General features: G+C 44.1%; 1 protein-coding gene across 1 annotated transcript in view; it reads left to right on the top strand.

Annotated features, from left to right (window-relative positions):
- vwf (von Willebrand factor) overlaps window positions 1–15000 on the top strand; it is a 144478-nt gene that overhangs the window by 5721 nt on the left and 123757 nt on the right. The window contains exons 7-16 of the mRNA XM_045215775.1: window positions 414–645; window positions 5411–5533; window positions 6336–6447; window positions 6904–6950; window positions 7349–7485; window positions 12597–12735; window positions 12843–12943; window positions 13047–13242; window positions 13692–13907; window positions 14043–14289. Coding sequence (XP_045071710.1) covers window positions 414–645; window positions 5411–5533; window positions 6336–6447; window positions 6904–6950; window positions 7349–7485; window positions 12597–12735; window positions 12843–12943; window positions 13047–13242; window positions 13692–13907; window positions 14043–14289 — 1550 coding nt within the window. The remainder of the gene's footprint in view (window positions 1–413; window positions 646–5410; window positions 5534–6335; window positions 6448–6903; window positions 6951–7348; window positions 7486–12596; window positions 12736–12842; window positions 12944–13046; window positions 13243–13691; window positions 13908–14042; window positions 14290–15000) is intronic.

The raw sequence follows: 15000 nt of genomic DNA, 5'->3' as shown, positions 1-15000 counted from the left end.
TGCAGAGGTTAAATTAAAATAGAAAAGGGAAAAGAAAACATCTTGGTGTGTTTTTGGTAAACAAATAAAAAATACTTCTTATTGTAATTTCTGTTTGGCTTCATACTAAGTCTGTGCTTCAGTTGCACTTCTCCACTCTGATGAGAGATCTCTGTGCTCGTCGTTAGACCAATCAAATTCACGTTATTCACCAACAGGCATTCTATCAACAGACAGCCTCTGACTGAGATGTACTTTAGTCTGGTAGCAAGATGAACTTCAAGACCTTAACCCTAACCCTAACCCTAACCCTAACCCTAACCCTCTATCAACAGACAGCCTCTGACTGAGATGTACTTTAGTCTGGTAGCAAGATGAACTTCAAGAAAAAAGGAGATGTAGCTGTGTGTCCTAACTGTGTGTGTGTGTTCTAGATTTTATCCAGGTGCAGTGTGTTGCGTACCTCTCCTGTCTTCCTGCGCTGTGCCAGTCTGGTCTCTCCAGAAGCCTTCCTGTCGCTCTGTGAGGAAGAGGCGTGTCACTGTGGCCAGGGGGAGGGGCTAGGGGTAGGGCCAGACTGCCACTGCCACGTCCTATTGGAGTTCGCCAGGACCTGCCATGCCCACGGCCAGGTGCTGCACGGCTGGTTGGAGGAGAGCCAATGCAGTGAGTCTCTGAGAGAGAGGAGAGGAGGGGACGGGTTGGGGGTGTATGTCTGCAGTGCAGAGGAGTTACATTTTGTAAACCTACTTTTGCAAACTAAACACCATCTTGACATGGATGAAGTCTGAACACTAATATGAAGTTAACGGTAGTTGGCTTCAGACCTTTAGGAGGAGTCTGTAGTTGGCTTCAGACCTTTAGGAGGATTCTGTAGTTGGCTTCAGACCTTTAGGAGGATTCTGTAGCTGGCTTTAGACCTTTAGGAGGATTCTGTAGTTGGCTTCAGACCTTTAGGAGGGTTCTGTAGCTGGCTTCATTATCTCCATCACCATACCAGTGTCTACATATATGAAAACAGCATGTTTCTATTGTCTGTGGTTAAACATATAAGAAGAAAGGTCCTACAAATTCCTTCTCTGTGACATCACAGTGTAAGGTTAAAAGTAAAAAACAGTGATTTTCAAAATCTGCAACAAGTTTCTAGCCAGAGGGAGGGTCTTTTCTTGTTCCCCATGTCACCCTCGAATCTCAGTGTTTAAAAATCTGTTTAACATTTTCTTTCTACAAAACCTTTAGGAGGGTTCTGTATCTGGCTTCATTATCTCCAGCACCATACTGTTTTCACCTATATAGACACTGGTGTTGTGCTGGAGATAATACAAATTAGGTTGAAATGTGGTGGAATTGCCCTTTAAGGATGATTCTGTAGTTGGCTTCAGACCTTTAGGAGGAGTCTGTAGCTGGCTTCAGACCTTTAGGAGGATTCTGTAGTTGGCTTCAGACGTTTAGGAGGATTCTGTAGCTGGCTTCAGACCTTTAGGAGGATTCTGTAGCTGGCTTCAGACCTTTAGGAGGATTCTGTAGCTGGCTTCAGACCTTTAGGAGGAGTCTGGTTGGCTTTAGACCTTTAGGAGGATTCTGTAGCTGGCTTTAGACCTTTAGGAGGATTCTGTAGTTGGCTTCAGACCTTTAGGAGGGTTCTGTAGCTGGCTTCATTATCTCCATCACCATACCAGTGTCTACATATATGAAAACAGCATGTTTCTATTGTCTGTGGTTAAACATATAAGAAGAAAGGTCCTACAAATTCCTTCTCTGTGACATCACAGTGTAAGGTTAAAAGTAAAAAACAGTGATTTTCAAAATCTGCAACAAGTTTCTAGCCAGAGGGAGGGTCTTTTCTTGTTCCCCATGTCACCCTCGAATCTCAGTGTTTAAAAATCTGTTTAACATTTTCTTTCTACAAAACCTTTAGGAGGGTTCTGTATCTGGCTTCATTATCTCCAGCACCATACTGTTTTCACCTTAGACACTGGTGTTGTGCTGGAGATAATACAAATTAGGTTGAAATGTGGGTGAATTGCCCTTTAAGGATGATTCTGTAGTTGGCTTCAGACCTTTAGGAGGAGTCTGTAGCTGGCTTCAGACCTTTAGGAGGATTCTGTAGTTGGCTTCAGACGTTTAGGAGGATTCTGTAGCTGGCTTCAGACCTTTAGGAGGATTCTGTAGCTGGCTTCAGACCTTTAGGAGGATTCTGTAGCTGGCTTCAGACCTTTAGGAGGAGTCTGGTTGGCTTTAGACCTTTAGGAGGATTCTGTAGCTGGCTTTAGACCTTTAGGAGGATTCTGTAGTTGGCTTTAGACCTTTAGGAGGATTCTGTAGCTGGCTTCGGACCTTTAGGAGGAGTCTGTAGTTGGCTTCAGACCTTTAGGATGATTCTGTAGTTGGCTTTAGACCTTTAGGAGGCTTCTGTAGTTGGCTTCAGACATTTAGGAGGAGTCTGTAGTTGGCTTTAGACCTTTAGGAGGATTCTGTAGTTGGCTTCAGACCTTTAGGAGGATTCTGTAGCTGGCTTCGGACCTTTAGGAGGATTATGTAGCTGGCTTTAGACCTTTAGGAGGATTCTGTAGTTGGCTTCAGACCTTTAGGAGGGTTCTTTAGCTGGCTTCATTATCTCCAGCACCATACCAGTGTCTACCTATATGAAAACAGCATGTTTCTATTGTCTGTGGTTAAACATATAAGAAGAAAGGTCCTACAAATTCCTTCTCTGTGACATCACAGTGTAAGGTTAAAAGTAAAAAACAGTGATTTTCAAAATCTGCAACGAGTTTCTAGCCAGAGGGAGGGTATTTTCTTGTTCCCCATGTCACCCTCGAATCTCAGTGTTTAAAAATCTGTTTAACATTTTCTTTCTACAAAACCTTTAGGAGGGTTCTGTATCTGGCTTCATTATCTCCAGCACCATACTGTTTTCACCTATATAGACACTGGTGTTGTGCTGGAGATAATACAAATTAGGTTGAAATGTGGTGGAATTGCCCTTTAAGGATGATTCTGTAGCTGGCTTCAGACCTTTAGGAGGAGTCTGTAGTTGGCTTCAGACCTTTAGGAGGATTCTGTAGTTGGCTTCAGACCTTTAGGAGGATTCTGTAGTTGGCTTTAGACCTTTAGGATGATTCTGTAGTTGGCTTCAGACCTTTAGGATGATTCTGTAGTTGGCTTCAGACCTTTAGGAGGATTATGTAGTTGGCTTCAGACCTTTAGGAGGATTCTGTAGTTGGCTTTAGACCTTTAGGATGATTCTGTAGTTGGCTTCAGACCTTTAGGAGGAGTCTGTAGTTGGCTTCAGACCTTTAGGAGGAGTCTGTAGTTGGCTTCAGACCTTTAGGAGGAGTCTGTAGCTGGCTTCAGATCTTTAGGAGGAGTCTGTAGTTGGCTTCAGACCTTTAGGAGGATTCTGTAGTTGGCTTCAGACCTTTAGGAGGATTCTGTAGTTGGCTTCAGACCTTTAGGAGGAGTCTGTAGTTGGCTTCAGACCTCCTTTAGGAGGATTCTGTAGTTGGCTTCAGACCTTTAGGAGGAGTCTGTAGTTGGCTTCAGACCTTTAGGAGGAGTCTGTAGTTGGCTTCAGACCTTTAGGAGGAGTCTGTAGTTGGCTTCAGACCTTTAGGAGGATTCTGTAGCTGGCTTTAGACCTTTAGGAGGAGTCTGTAGCTGGCTTCAGACCTTTAGGAGGAGTCTGTAGTTGGTTTCAGACCTTTAGGAGGAGTCTGTAGTTGGCTTCAGACCTTTAGGAGGATTCTGTAGCTGGCTTCAGACCTTTAGGAGGATTCTGTAGTTGGCTTCAGACCTTTAGGAGGATTCTGTAGCTGGCTTCAGACCTTTAGGAGGATTCTGTAGCTGGCTTCAGACCATTAATAGCTTGCTGTAGTTGGCTTTAGACCTTTAGGAGGATTCTGTAGCTGGCTTCAGACCATTAATAGCTTTCTGTAGTTGGCTTTAGACCTTTAGGAGGATTCTGTAGCTGGCTTCAGACCTTTAGGAGGAGTCTGGTTGGCTTCAGACCTTTAGGAGGATTCTGTAGCTGGCTTCAGACCATTAATAGCTTAATGTAGTTGGCTTCAGACCTTTAGGAGGATTCTGTAGTTGGCTTTAGATCTTTAGGAGGATTCTGTAGTTGGCTTCAGACCTTTAGGAGGATTCTGTAGTTGGCTTTAGACCTTTAGGAGGATTCTGTAGTTGGCTTCAGACCTTTAGGAGGATTCTGTAGTTGGCTTCAGACCTTTAGGAGGATTCTGTAGTTGGCTTCAGACCTTTAGGAGGATTCTGTAGTTGGCTTCAGACCTTTAGGAGGATTCTGTAGTTGGCTTCAGACCTTTAGGAGGATTCTGTAGTTGGCTTTAGACCTTTAGGAGGATTCTGTAGTTGGCTTTAGACCTTTAGGAGGATTCTGTAGCTGGCTTCAGACCTTTAGGAGGATTCTGTAGCTGGCTTGGTGAAATACCCTTCAGGTAAATATTTTTGTTGTAGACAACAGCAGGGTCCTATGACCCAACCCTGAGGAACACCTACTGATACTTCATATAATTAATGCATCCACATAGATAGGATTGGTTTGCTCCTAGCAGAACTCGGCTAGGTGAAGCGAACGTCTGTGCTTGCATACTCCCTAAAGACCTGCAGACTCCCTAAAGACCTGCAGACTCCCTAAAGACCTGCAGACTCCCTAAAGACCTGCAGACTCCCTAAAGACCTGCAGACTCCCTAAAGACCTGCAGACTCCCTAAAGACCTGCAGACTCCCTAAAGACCTGCAGACTCCCTAAAGACCTTAACCCTAACCCTAAAGATTTTGCTTAAAAAACAAGAAAAAAGCGGTAATATTACAGTTGTTTTTCTGCCCTACTTGAGACACCATAGCAACAACAGAGCCAGTAACACTTCCCCAAAATAAGTCAGAATTAATCTAAGATGAATCAATACATCTCTAATTAATTTTGATGTTATTGCAGAGGAGTTCTTAGTCGGGCAATTTTCCATCTAGCTAAGACGTTTGGTGCACTACTTCTCAAGGTAAATAATGTGGAACTGGAGAAAATAACACATGTATGTATGTTGTGTGTAGCCCCCAGGTGTCCAATAGGGTTAGGGTTAGTAAATGTATGTTGTGTGTGCAGCCCCCAGGTGTCCAATAGGGTTAGGGTTAGTAAATGTATGTTGTGTGTGCAGCCCCCAGGTGTCCAATAGGGTTAGGGTTAGTAAATGTATGTTGTGTGTGTAGCCCCCAGGTGTCCAATAGGGTTAGGGTTAGTAAATGTGTGTTGTGTGGCCCCCCAGGTGTCCAATAGGGTTAGGGTTAGTAAATGTATGTTGTGTGTGCAGCCCCCAGGTGTCCAATAGGGTTAGGGTTAGTAAATGTATGTTGTGTGTGCAGCCCCCAGGTGTCCAATAGGGTTAGGGTTAGTAAATGTATGTTGTGTGTGCAGCCCCCAGGTGTCCAATAGGAATGCATTACAGTGAGTGTTCCAGATCTTGCTCAACCACCTGTCAGAGTCTCAACATTCAGGAGGTCTGTAAAGAGGAATGTGTGGACGGCTGCAGCTGCCCCGGTATGTACAGCACCCAAACAGTACGAAATGTGTGTGTTAACTCTCTCTAACTCTGTGTGTCAGTGGGTAAGGTGTTAACTCTCTCTGTGTGTCAGTGGGTAAGGTGTTAACTCTCTCTGTGTGTCAGTGGGTAAGGTGTTAACTCTCTCTCTTTGTCAGTGGGTAAGGTGTGAATTATCTCTCTCTCTCTCTCTCTCTCTCTCTCTCTCTCTGTGTCAGTGGGTAGGTAATTAACTCTCTCTCTCTCTCTCTCTCTCTCTCTCTCTCTCTCTCTCTCTCTCTCTCTGTGTCAGTGGGTAGGGAATTAACTACTTTCTCTCTCTCTCTCTCTCGCTCTCTCTCTCTCTCTCTCTCTCTCTGTGTCAGTGGGTAGGGAATTAACTCTCTCTCTCTCTCTCTCTCTCTCTCTCTCTCTCTCTCTCTCTCTCTGTGTGTCAATGGGTAAGGTGTTAACTCTCTCTCTCTGTGTGTCAGTGGGTAAGGTGTTAACTCTCTCTATTTGTCAGTGTGTAAGGTGTGAATTATCTCTCTCTGTCTCTCTCTCTGTGTGTCAGTGGGTAAGGTGTTGACTCTCTCTCTCTCTGTGTGTCAGTGGGTAAGGTGTTAACTATCTCTCTCTGTGTGTCAGTGGGTAAGGTGTTAACTCTCTCTCTTTGTCAGTGTGTAAGGTGTGAATTAACTCTCTCTGTCTCTCTCTCTCTATTTGTCAGTGTGTAAGGTGTGAATTATCTCTCTCTGTCTCTCTCTGTGTGTCAGTGGCTAAGGTGTTGACTCTCTCTCTCTCTCTCTCTCTCTGTTTCAGTGGGTAAGGTGCTGGATGGTGGTCTCTGTGTGGAGGTGTCTCACTGTTCCTGTGTTCACATGGGTCAACACTTCCCTCCCGGCTCCAAGATCTCACAAAACTGCAACACCTGGTACACACACAGACAAAGATGTGATGCTATCTGAGTGGGACAATGGGGTCTTCCTCTTAGTGATGCTATCTGAGTAGGACAATGGGGTCTTCCTCTAAGTGATGATATCTGAGTAGGACAATGGGGTCTTCCTCTTAGTGATGCTATCTGAGTAGGACAATGGGGTCTTCCTCTTAGTGATGCTATCTGAGTAGGACAATGGGGTCTTCCTCTTAGTGATGCTATCTGAGTAGGACAATGGGGTCTTCCTCTTAGTGATGCTATCTGAGTAGGACAATGGGGTCTTCCTCTAAGTGATGCTATCTGAGTAGGACAATGGGGTCTTCCTCTAAGTGATGCTATCTGAGTAGGACAATGGGGTCTTCCTCTTAGTGATGCTATCTGAGTAGGACAATGGGGTCTTCCTCTAAGTGATGGGATTGTTAATGCTGTTTCTCTCATCTCTTCTGTCTCCAGCATCTGTCAACATGGCTCCTGGGAGTGTACCAACCAAGGCTGTCCTGGTGAGACACAGACACACATACACACCCTCACCCACAAACACTCCCTCACCCACAGACACTCCCTCACACACAAACACACCCTCACCCACAGACACACCCTCACCCACAAACACACCCTCACCCACAAATACACCCTCACCCACAAACACACCCTCACCCACAGACACTCCCTCACCCACAGACACTCCCTCACACACAAACACACCCTCACCCACAGACACTACCTCACCCACGAACACACCCTCACCCACAAACACTCCCTCACCCACAAACACTCCCTCACCCACAGACACTCCCTCACCCACAGACACTCCCTCACCCACAAACACACCCTCACCCACAGACATTCCCTCACCCACAGACACTCCCTCAGTGCTGTGTTGTGTGTCCCTTTGCAGGGGAGTGCTTAGTGACGGGCCAGTCTCACTTCAAGACGTTTGACAACAAGTTCTTTACCTTCTCTGGCCACTGTCAGTACCTGCTGGCTAGAGACTGCACTGCCAACCACTTCTCTGTCATCATAGAAACTGTTCAGGTAACAAACTTCCATCCCATATAAAAGTCCTGCCTACTTCCTGGTGCAAGTCACTGACTGTTTTTGAAGTTTATATAATCAAATTCATAAAAATGGAGTCGTTTAAAATATATGTAAAATTATATTCGTATTTGTGCATGAATTTACTTCTACCAGAAGCCTTTAATGAGGGTTTTTTGATTGCGGGTTTCTTTCGGAATCGAAACGGCATTGCGTAAAGGTACATTAATCCACAAATACAAATATAATTTTACATACAGAACCAGTCAAATGTTTGGACACACCTACTCATTCAAGGGTTTTTCTTTATTTTTACTATTTTCTACATTGTAGAATAATAGTGAAGATATCAAAACTATGAAATAACACATATGGAATCATGTAGTAACCAAAAAAGTGTTAAACAAATAGCCACCCTTTGCCTTGGTGACAGCTTTGCACACTCTTGGCATTCTCTCAACCAGCTTCATGAGGAATGCTTTTCCAACAGTCTTGAAGGAGTTCCCACATATGCTTGTTGGCTGCTTTTCTTTCACTCTGCCGTCCGACTCATCCCAAACCATCTCAATTGGGTTGAGGTCGGGGGATTGTGGAGGCCAAGTCATCTTATGCAGCATACCATCACTCTCCTTCTTGGTCAAATAGCCCTTACACAGCCTGGAGGTGTGTTGGGTAATTGTCCTGTTGAAAAACAAATGATAGTCCCACTAAGCCCAAACCAGATGGGATGGCATATCGCTGCAGAATCCTGTGGTAGCCATGTTGCTTAAGTGTGCCTTGAATTCTAAATAAATAATAATAATAATATGCCATTTAGCAGACGCTTTTATCCAAAGCGACTTACAGTCATGCGTGCATACATTTTTGTGTATGGGTGGTCCCGGGGATCGAACCCACTACCTTGGCGTTACAAGCGCCGTGCTCTACCAGCTGAGCTACAGACCGTGTCACCAGCAAAGCACCCCCACACCATAACACCTCTTCCTCCATGCTTTACGATGGGAACTACACATGCGGAGATCATCTGTTCACCCACACCACGTCTCACAAAGACACAGTGGTTGGAACAAAAATCTCAAATTTGGACTCCAGACCAAAGGAGAAATGTCCACCGGTCTAATGTCCATTGCTTGTGTTAATTGGCCCAATCAAGTCTCTTCTTCTTATTGGTGTCCTTTAGTAGTGGTTTATTTGCAGCAATTCATGAAGGCCTGATTCACAGTCCCCTCTGAACAGTTGATGTTGAGATGTGTCTGTTACTTGAACTCTGTGAAGCATTTATTTGGGATGCAGTTTATGAGGCTGGTAACTCTAACGAACTTATCCTCAGCAGCAGAGGTAACTCTGGGTCTTCCATTCCTGTGGCGGTCCTCATGAGAGCCATAGTGCTTGATGGTTGTTGCGACTGCACTTGAAGAATCTTTCAAAGTTCTTGAAATGTTCCATATTGACTGACCTTCGTGCTTATTTGAGCTGTTCTTGCCACAATATGGACTTGGTATTTTACCAAATAGGGCTATCTTCTGTATACCTCCCTACCTTGTCACAACACAACTGATTGGCTCAAACGCATTAAGATGAAAATAAATTCCACAAATTAACTTTTAAGAAGGCACACCTGTTCATTAAAATGCATTCCAGGTGACTACATCATGAAGCTGGTTGAGAGAATGCCAAGTGTGTGCAAAGATATCATCAAGGGTGCCTATTTAAAAAATGTCAATATATAAAATATATTTTGGTTACTACATGATTCCATATGTCTTATTTCATAGTTTTGATGTCTTCACTATTATTCTAGAATGTACAGTGGGGAAAAAAAGTATTTAGCCAGCCACCAATTGTGCAATTTCTCCCACTTAAAAAGATGAGAGAGGCCTGTAATTTTCATCATAGGTACACGTCAACTATGACAGACAAAATTAGAAAAAAATATCCAGAAAATCACATTGTAGGATTTTTAATGAATTTATTTGCAAATTATGGTGGAAAATAAGTATTTGGTCACCTACAAACAAGCAAGATTTCTGGCTCTCACAGACCTGTAACTTCTTCTTTAAGAGGCTCCTCTGTCCTCCACTCGTTACCTGTATTAATGGCACCTGTTTGAACTTTGTTATCAGTATAAAAGACACCTGTCCACAACCTCAAACAGTCACACTCCAAACTCCACTATGGCCAAGACCAAAGAGCTGTCAAAGGACACCAGAAACAAAATTGTAGACCTGAACCAGGCTGGGAAGACTGAATCTGCAATAGGTAAGCAGCTTGGTTTGAAGAAATCAACTGTGGGAGCAATTATTAGGAAATGGAAGACATACAAGACCACTGATAATCTCCCTCGATCTGGGGCTCCACGCAAGATCTCACCCCGTGGGGTCAAAATGATCACAAGAACGGTGAGCAAAAATCCCAGAACCACACGGGGGGACCTAGTGAATGACCTGCAGAGAGCTGGGACCAAAGTAACAAAGCCTACCATCAATAACACACTACGCCGCCAGGGACTCAAATCCTGCAGTTCCAGATGTGTCCCCCTGCTTAAGCCAGTACATGTCCAGGCCCGTCTGAAGTTTGCTAGAATGCATTTGGATGATCCAGAAGAGGATTGGGAGAATGTCATATGGTCAGATGAAACCAAAATAGAACTTTTTGGTAAAAACTCAACTCGTCGTGTTTGGAGGACAAAGATGGCTGAGTTGCATCCAAACAACACCATATCTACTGTGAAGCATGGGGGTGGAAACATCATGCTTTGGGGCTGTTTTTCTGCAAAGGGACCAGGACGACTGATCCGTGTAAAGGAAAGAATGAATGGGGCCATGTATCGTGAGATTTTGAGTGAAAACCTCCTTCCATCAGCAAGGGCATTGAAGATGAAACGTGGCTGGGTCTTTCAGCATGACAATGATCCCAAACACACCGCCCGGGCAACGAAGGAGTGGCTTCGTAAGAATCATTTCAAGGTCCTGGAGTGGCCTAGCCACTGAAAGTCCGTGTTGAAAGTCCGTGTTGCCCAGCGACAGCCCCAAAACATAACTGCTCAAGAGGAGATCTGCATGGAGGAATGGGCCAAAATACCAGCAACAGTGTGTGAAAACCTTGTGAAGACTTACAGAAAACGTTTGACCTGTGTCATTGCCAACAAAGGGTATATAACAAAGTAGTGAGAAACTTTTGTTATTGACCAAATACTTATTTTCCACCATAATTTGCAAATAAATTCATTAAAAATCCTACAATGTGTCACGCCCTGGCTCTGGGGACACTGTTATGTTGAGCCAGGGTGTGTAATTCTATGTTTGTATTTCTATGTTGGCCTGAGTGACTCCCAATCAGAGGCAACGAGTGTCAGCTGGTTGTCTCTGATTGGGAGCCATATTTAACTGTCTGTCTTTCACTTTGTGTTTGTGGTTTCTTGTTCTTATTTGGTTTGTTTATGTAACCAGAGACATCACGTTTTCGTCTGTTATTTTGATCGTGTGATCATTCTAATAAATATAATGTTCGCATTCAACGCTGCGCCTTGGTCTCTCCCTGACGATCGTGACACAATGTGATTTTCTGGATTTTTTTTCTCATTTTGTCTGTCATAGTTGATGTGTACCTATGATGGAAGTTACAGGCCTCTCTCATCTTTTTAAGTGGGAGAACTTGCACAATTGGTGGCTGACTAAATACTTTTTTTCACCACTGTAAAAAATAGTAAAAATAAAGAAAAACCTTGAATGAGTAGGTATGTCCAAACTTTTGACTGGTAGTGTACATTTTAAATGACCCCATTTTAATGACTTATTCTCCATTATAAAGCAACAATGTCCTCCATCATGGATCTTAGTCTCTATTATAACTCAACTATATCCTCCACTATGGATCATATTCTCTATTATAACTCAGATGTGTCCTCCATTATGGATTTTATTCTCTATTAAAACTCAACTATGTATTCCATTGTGGATATTTTCTCTATTATAACTAAACTTAGTCCTGAATGATGAATCTTATTCTCTATTATAAATCAAATATGTCCTCCATTATGGACATTATTCTCTATTATAACTCATCTATGTAATCCGTTATTGATTATATTATCTTTTTTAACTCAACTATTTCCTCCATTATGGATTATTTTCTCTATTATAGCTCAACTATGTCCTCCATTATGGATCTTATTCTCTATTATAACTCAACTATGTCCTCCATTATGGATCTTATTCTCTATTATAACTCAACTATGTCCTCCATTATGGATCTTATTCTCTATTATAACTCAACTATGTCCTCCATTATGGATCTTATTCTCTATTATAACTCAACTATGTCCTCCATTATGGATCTTATTCTCTATTATAACTCATCTATGTCCTCTGTTATGGATCTTATTCTCTATTTTAACTCATCTATGTCCTCCGTTATGGATCTTATTCTCTATTTTAACTAAAATGTATCCTCCATTGTTGATTATATTCTCTATTATAACTCAACTATGTCCTCCATGATGGATCTTATTCTCTATTATAACTCAACTATGTCCTCCATTATGGATCTTATTATCTTTTGTAACTCAACTATTTCCTCCATTATGGATTATTTTCTCTATTATAATTCAACTATTTCCTCCATTATGGATCTTATTCTCTATTATAACTCAACTTTGTCCTCCATTATGGATCTTATTCTCGATTTTAACTCAACAAATCGATATTATTCTGTATTATAACTCAACTATGTCATCCATTATGGATCTTATTCTCTATTTTACTCAGCTGTGTCCTCCATTATGGTTCATTTTGTATCATTCTGTCATTGTGCGTCTGTGTGTTTCAGTGTGTCTCTGTCCTCCATTTCTTCTCCATGTGTTTTAGTGCGCTGTATTATTCTTTGTCCTCCATTTAGCTTTGTGTGTTTCAGTGTGTCTCTGTCCTCCATTGTGGCTCTGTGTGTTTCAATGTGCTGTACAGTACAGTTCTCTGTCCTCCATTGTGGCTCTCTTTGTTTCAGTGTGCTGTATTACTCTGTCCACCATAGTGGCTCTGTGTATTTCCGTGTGTCCCAGTCCTCCACTGTGTTTCAGAGTGTTTTGTCCTCCATCTTGGCTCTGTGTGTTTCAGTGTGCAGATGAGCAGGATGCGGTCTGCACGCGCTCAGTAACTCTCAGTCTGCCACCACTGGAGGGGATGACAGTGAAGCTGAAGCATGGAGGAGTGGTCTCTGTCAACAACATGGACATACAGACACCTCTCAACCATGGTACACACACACACTCGCACACACACACACACACACACACACACACACACACACACACACACAAGCAAATGATAGAGAGTTTGCGGGTAATGTGTGTGTGTGTGTAGGTCATCTGCGTGTCCAGAAGACAGTGCAGTCTGGAGCGCGTGTTCTCTTTGGAGACAACCTGCGTCTGGACTGGGATGGGCGGGGCCGCGTGCTGCTGAAGGTGAGTGGGCGGGGCTTATTATTTGTAACATGTATAGTGTGTGTGTAACCTTGGTAACCTTAGTAACTGTTGTAACCTTGGTAACCATGGTACCGCCATCCAGCTGGGTCCTGTATGGGCTGGGCATACCTGCGGTCTCTGTGGCAACTACAACGGTAACCAAGGTGATGACTTCCTGTCTGCCGCCGGACTGGTGGAGGCGGGGCCACAGGCATTTGGCCAATCATGGAGGATCAACGGAGACTGTGACTCTGCCCATCGACCGGACACTGACCCCTGCTCCCTCAACCCCAAGAGAGGTACACACACACACACACACACACACACACACACACACACACACACACACACACACACACACACACACAATGTGTATCAGTTTAGTTCAGTGTGTCCCCTCTCTCTCCCTGTAGTTTAGTTCAGTGTGTCCCCTCTCTCTCCCTGTAGTTTAGTTCAGTGTGTCTCCTCTCTCTCCCTGTAGTTTAGTTCAGTGTGTCTCCTCTCTCTCCCTGTAGTTTAGTTCAGTGTGTCTCCTCTCTCTCCCTGTAGTTTAGTTCAGTGTGTCTCCTCTCTCTCCCTGTAGTTTAGTTCAGTGTGTCTCCTCTCTCTCCCTGTAGTTTAGTTCAGTGTGTCTCCTCTCTCTCCCTGTAGTTTAGTTCAGTGTGTCTCCTCTCTCTCCCTGTAGTTTAGTTCAGTGTGTCTCCTCTCTCTCCCTGTAGTTTAGTTCAGTGTGTATCTCTCCCTGTAGTGCGTTTCGCGGAGGAGGCGTGTGGGATGATAATGTCAGAGGTGTTTGTAGCGTGTCACTTCCTGGTGAATCCCCTCCCCTTCCTGCGGTTCTGTCGTTACGACGTGTGCGCGTGTTCTGATGGGGAGGAATGTCTGTGTTCCGCTCTGACCTCCTACGCTGCTGCCTGCTCGTCTAGGGGAGTTCTACTGACCTGGAGGACACATGAACGCTGCGGTAACACACACACACACAGTGGAGGGCCCAGCACAGACCCTTGGGAACACCTATTCTCCATCTGAGTTGTTGTATGTATCATTCATAACTCTTTCTCTCACTCTCTCTCTCTCTGTGTGTGTGAGCGTGCTTCAGCCATGCATTGTCCGGTGGGCCAGTTGTACAAGGCATGTGGCAGTGTGTGTGAGCGATCATGTCGTTCTCTGTCGGGGGCGGAGCCTGGCTGCGGGGGGGAGGAGGGGTGTGAGGAGGGGTGCTTCTGCCCCCCCGGCCATTACCTTAGCGACACAGGGGCTTGTGTGACCCCTGACCTCTGCTCCTGCCTGCATGATGGACAGCTGTACCAACCCAAGGACATCTACGCTGACCACAACAGCATCTGGTACAAACACACACACTTTACATGTTAGTCATTTAGCAGACACTCTTATCCATTGCGACTTCCAGTTAGTGCATTCATCTTAAGACAGCTAGGTGGGACAAATACATATAACATATTAGAAAGTACAGTTATCAGTAGAGTCAGAGCTATAAGAAACAAGTTATCAGTAGAACAAGGAAAAAAGTAAGGTGTGGGTGTTCACCAAAGCCATGTGGGAGACTCCCCAATCATATGGAAGAAGGTACTCTGGTCAGATGGAACTAAAATTGAGCTTTTTGGCCTTCAAGGAAAATCCTATGTCTGGCGCAAACCCAACACCTCTCATCACCCTGAGAACACCATCCCCACAGTGAAGCATGGTGGTGGCAGCATCATGCTGTGGGGATGTTTTTCATCTGCAGGGACTGGGAAACTGGTCAGAATTGAAGGAATGGATGGATGGCGCTAAATATAGGGAAATCTTTTAGGGAATCCTGTTTCAGTCTTCCAGAGATTTGAGACTGGGACAGAGGTTCACCTTCCAGCAGGACAATGACCCTATGCATACTGCTAAAGCAACACTTGAGTGGTTTAAGGGAAAACATTTAACTGTCTTGGAATGGCCTAGTCAAATCCCAGACCTCAATCCAATTGAGAATCTGTGGTATGACTTAAAGATTGCTGTACACCAGCGGAACCCATCCAACTTGAAGGAGCTGGAGCAGTTTTGCC

Source organism: Coregonus clupeaformis, unplaced genomic scaffold, assembly GCF_020615455.1.
Source record: "Coregonus clupeaformis isolate EN_2021a unplaced genomic scaffold, ASM2061545v1 scaf0510, whole genome shotgun sequence".
In the NCBI taxonomy this organism is placed as follows: domain Eukaryota; kingdom Metazoa; phylum Chordata; class Actinopteri; order Salmoniformes; family Salmonidae; genus Coregonus; species Coregonus clupeaformis.
Note: the sequence above shows the minus strand (reverse complement) of the source record. Positions and strands in the feature narration are given on the sequence as shown.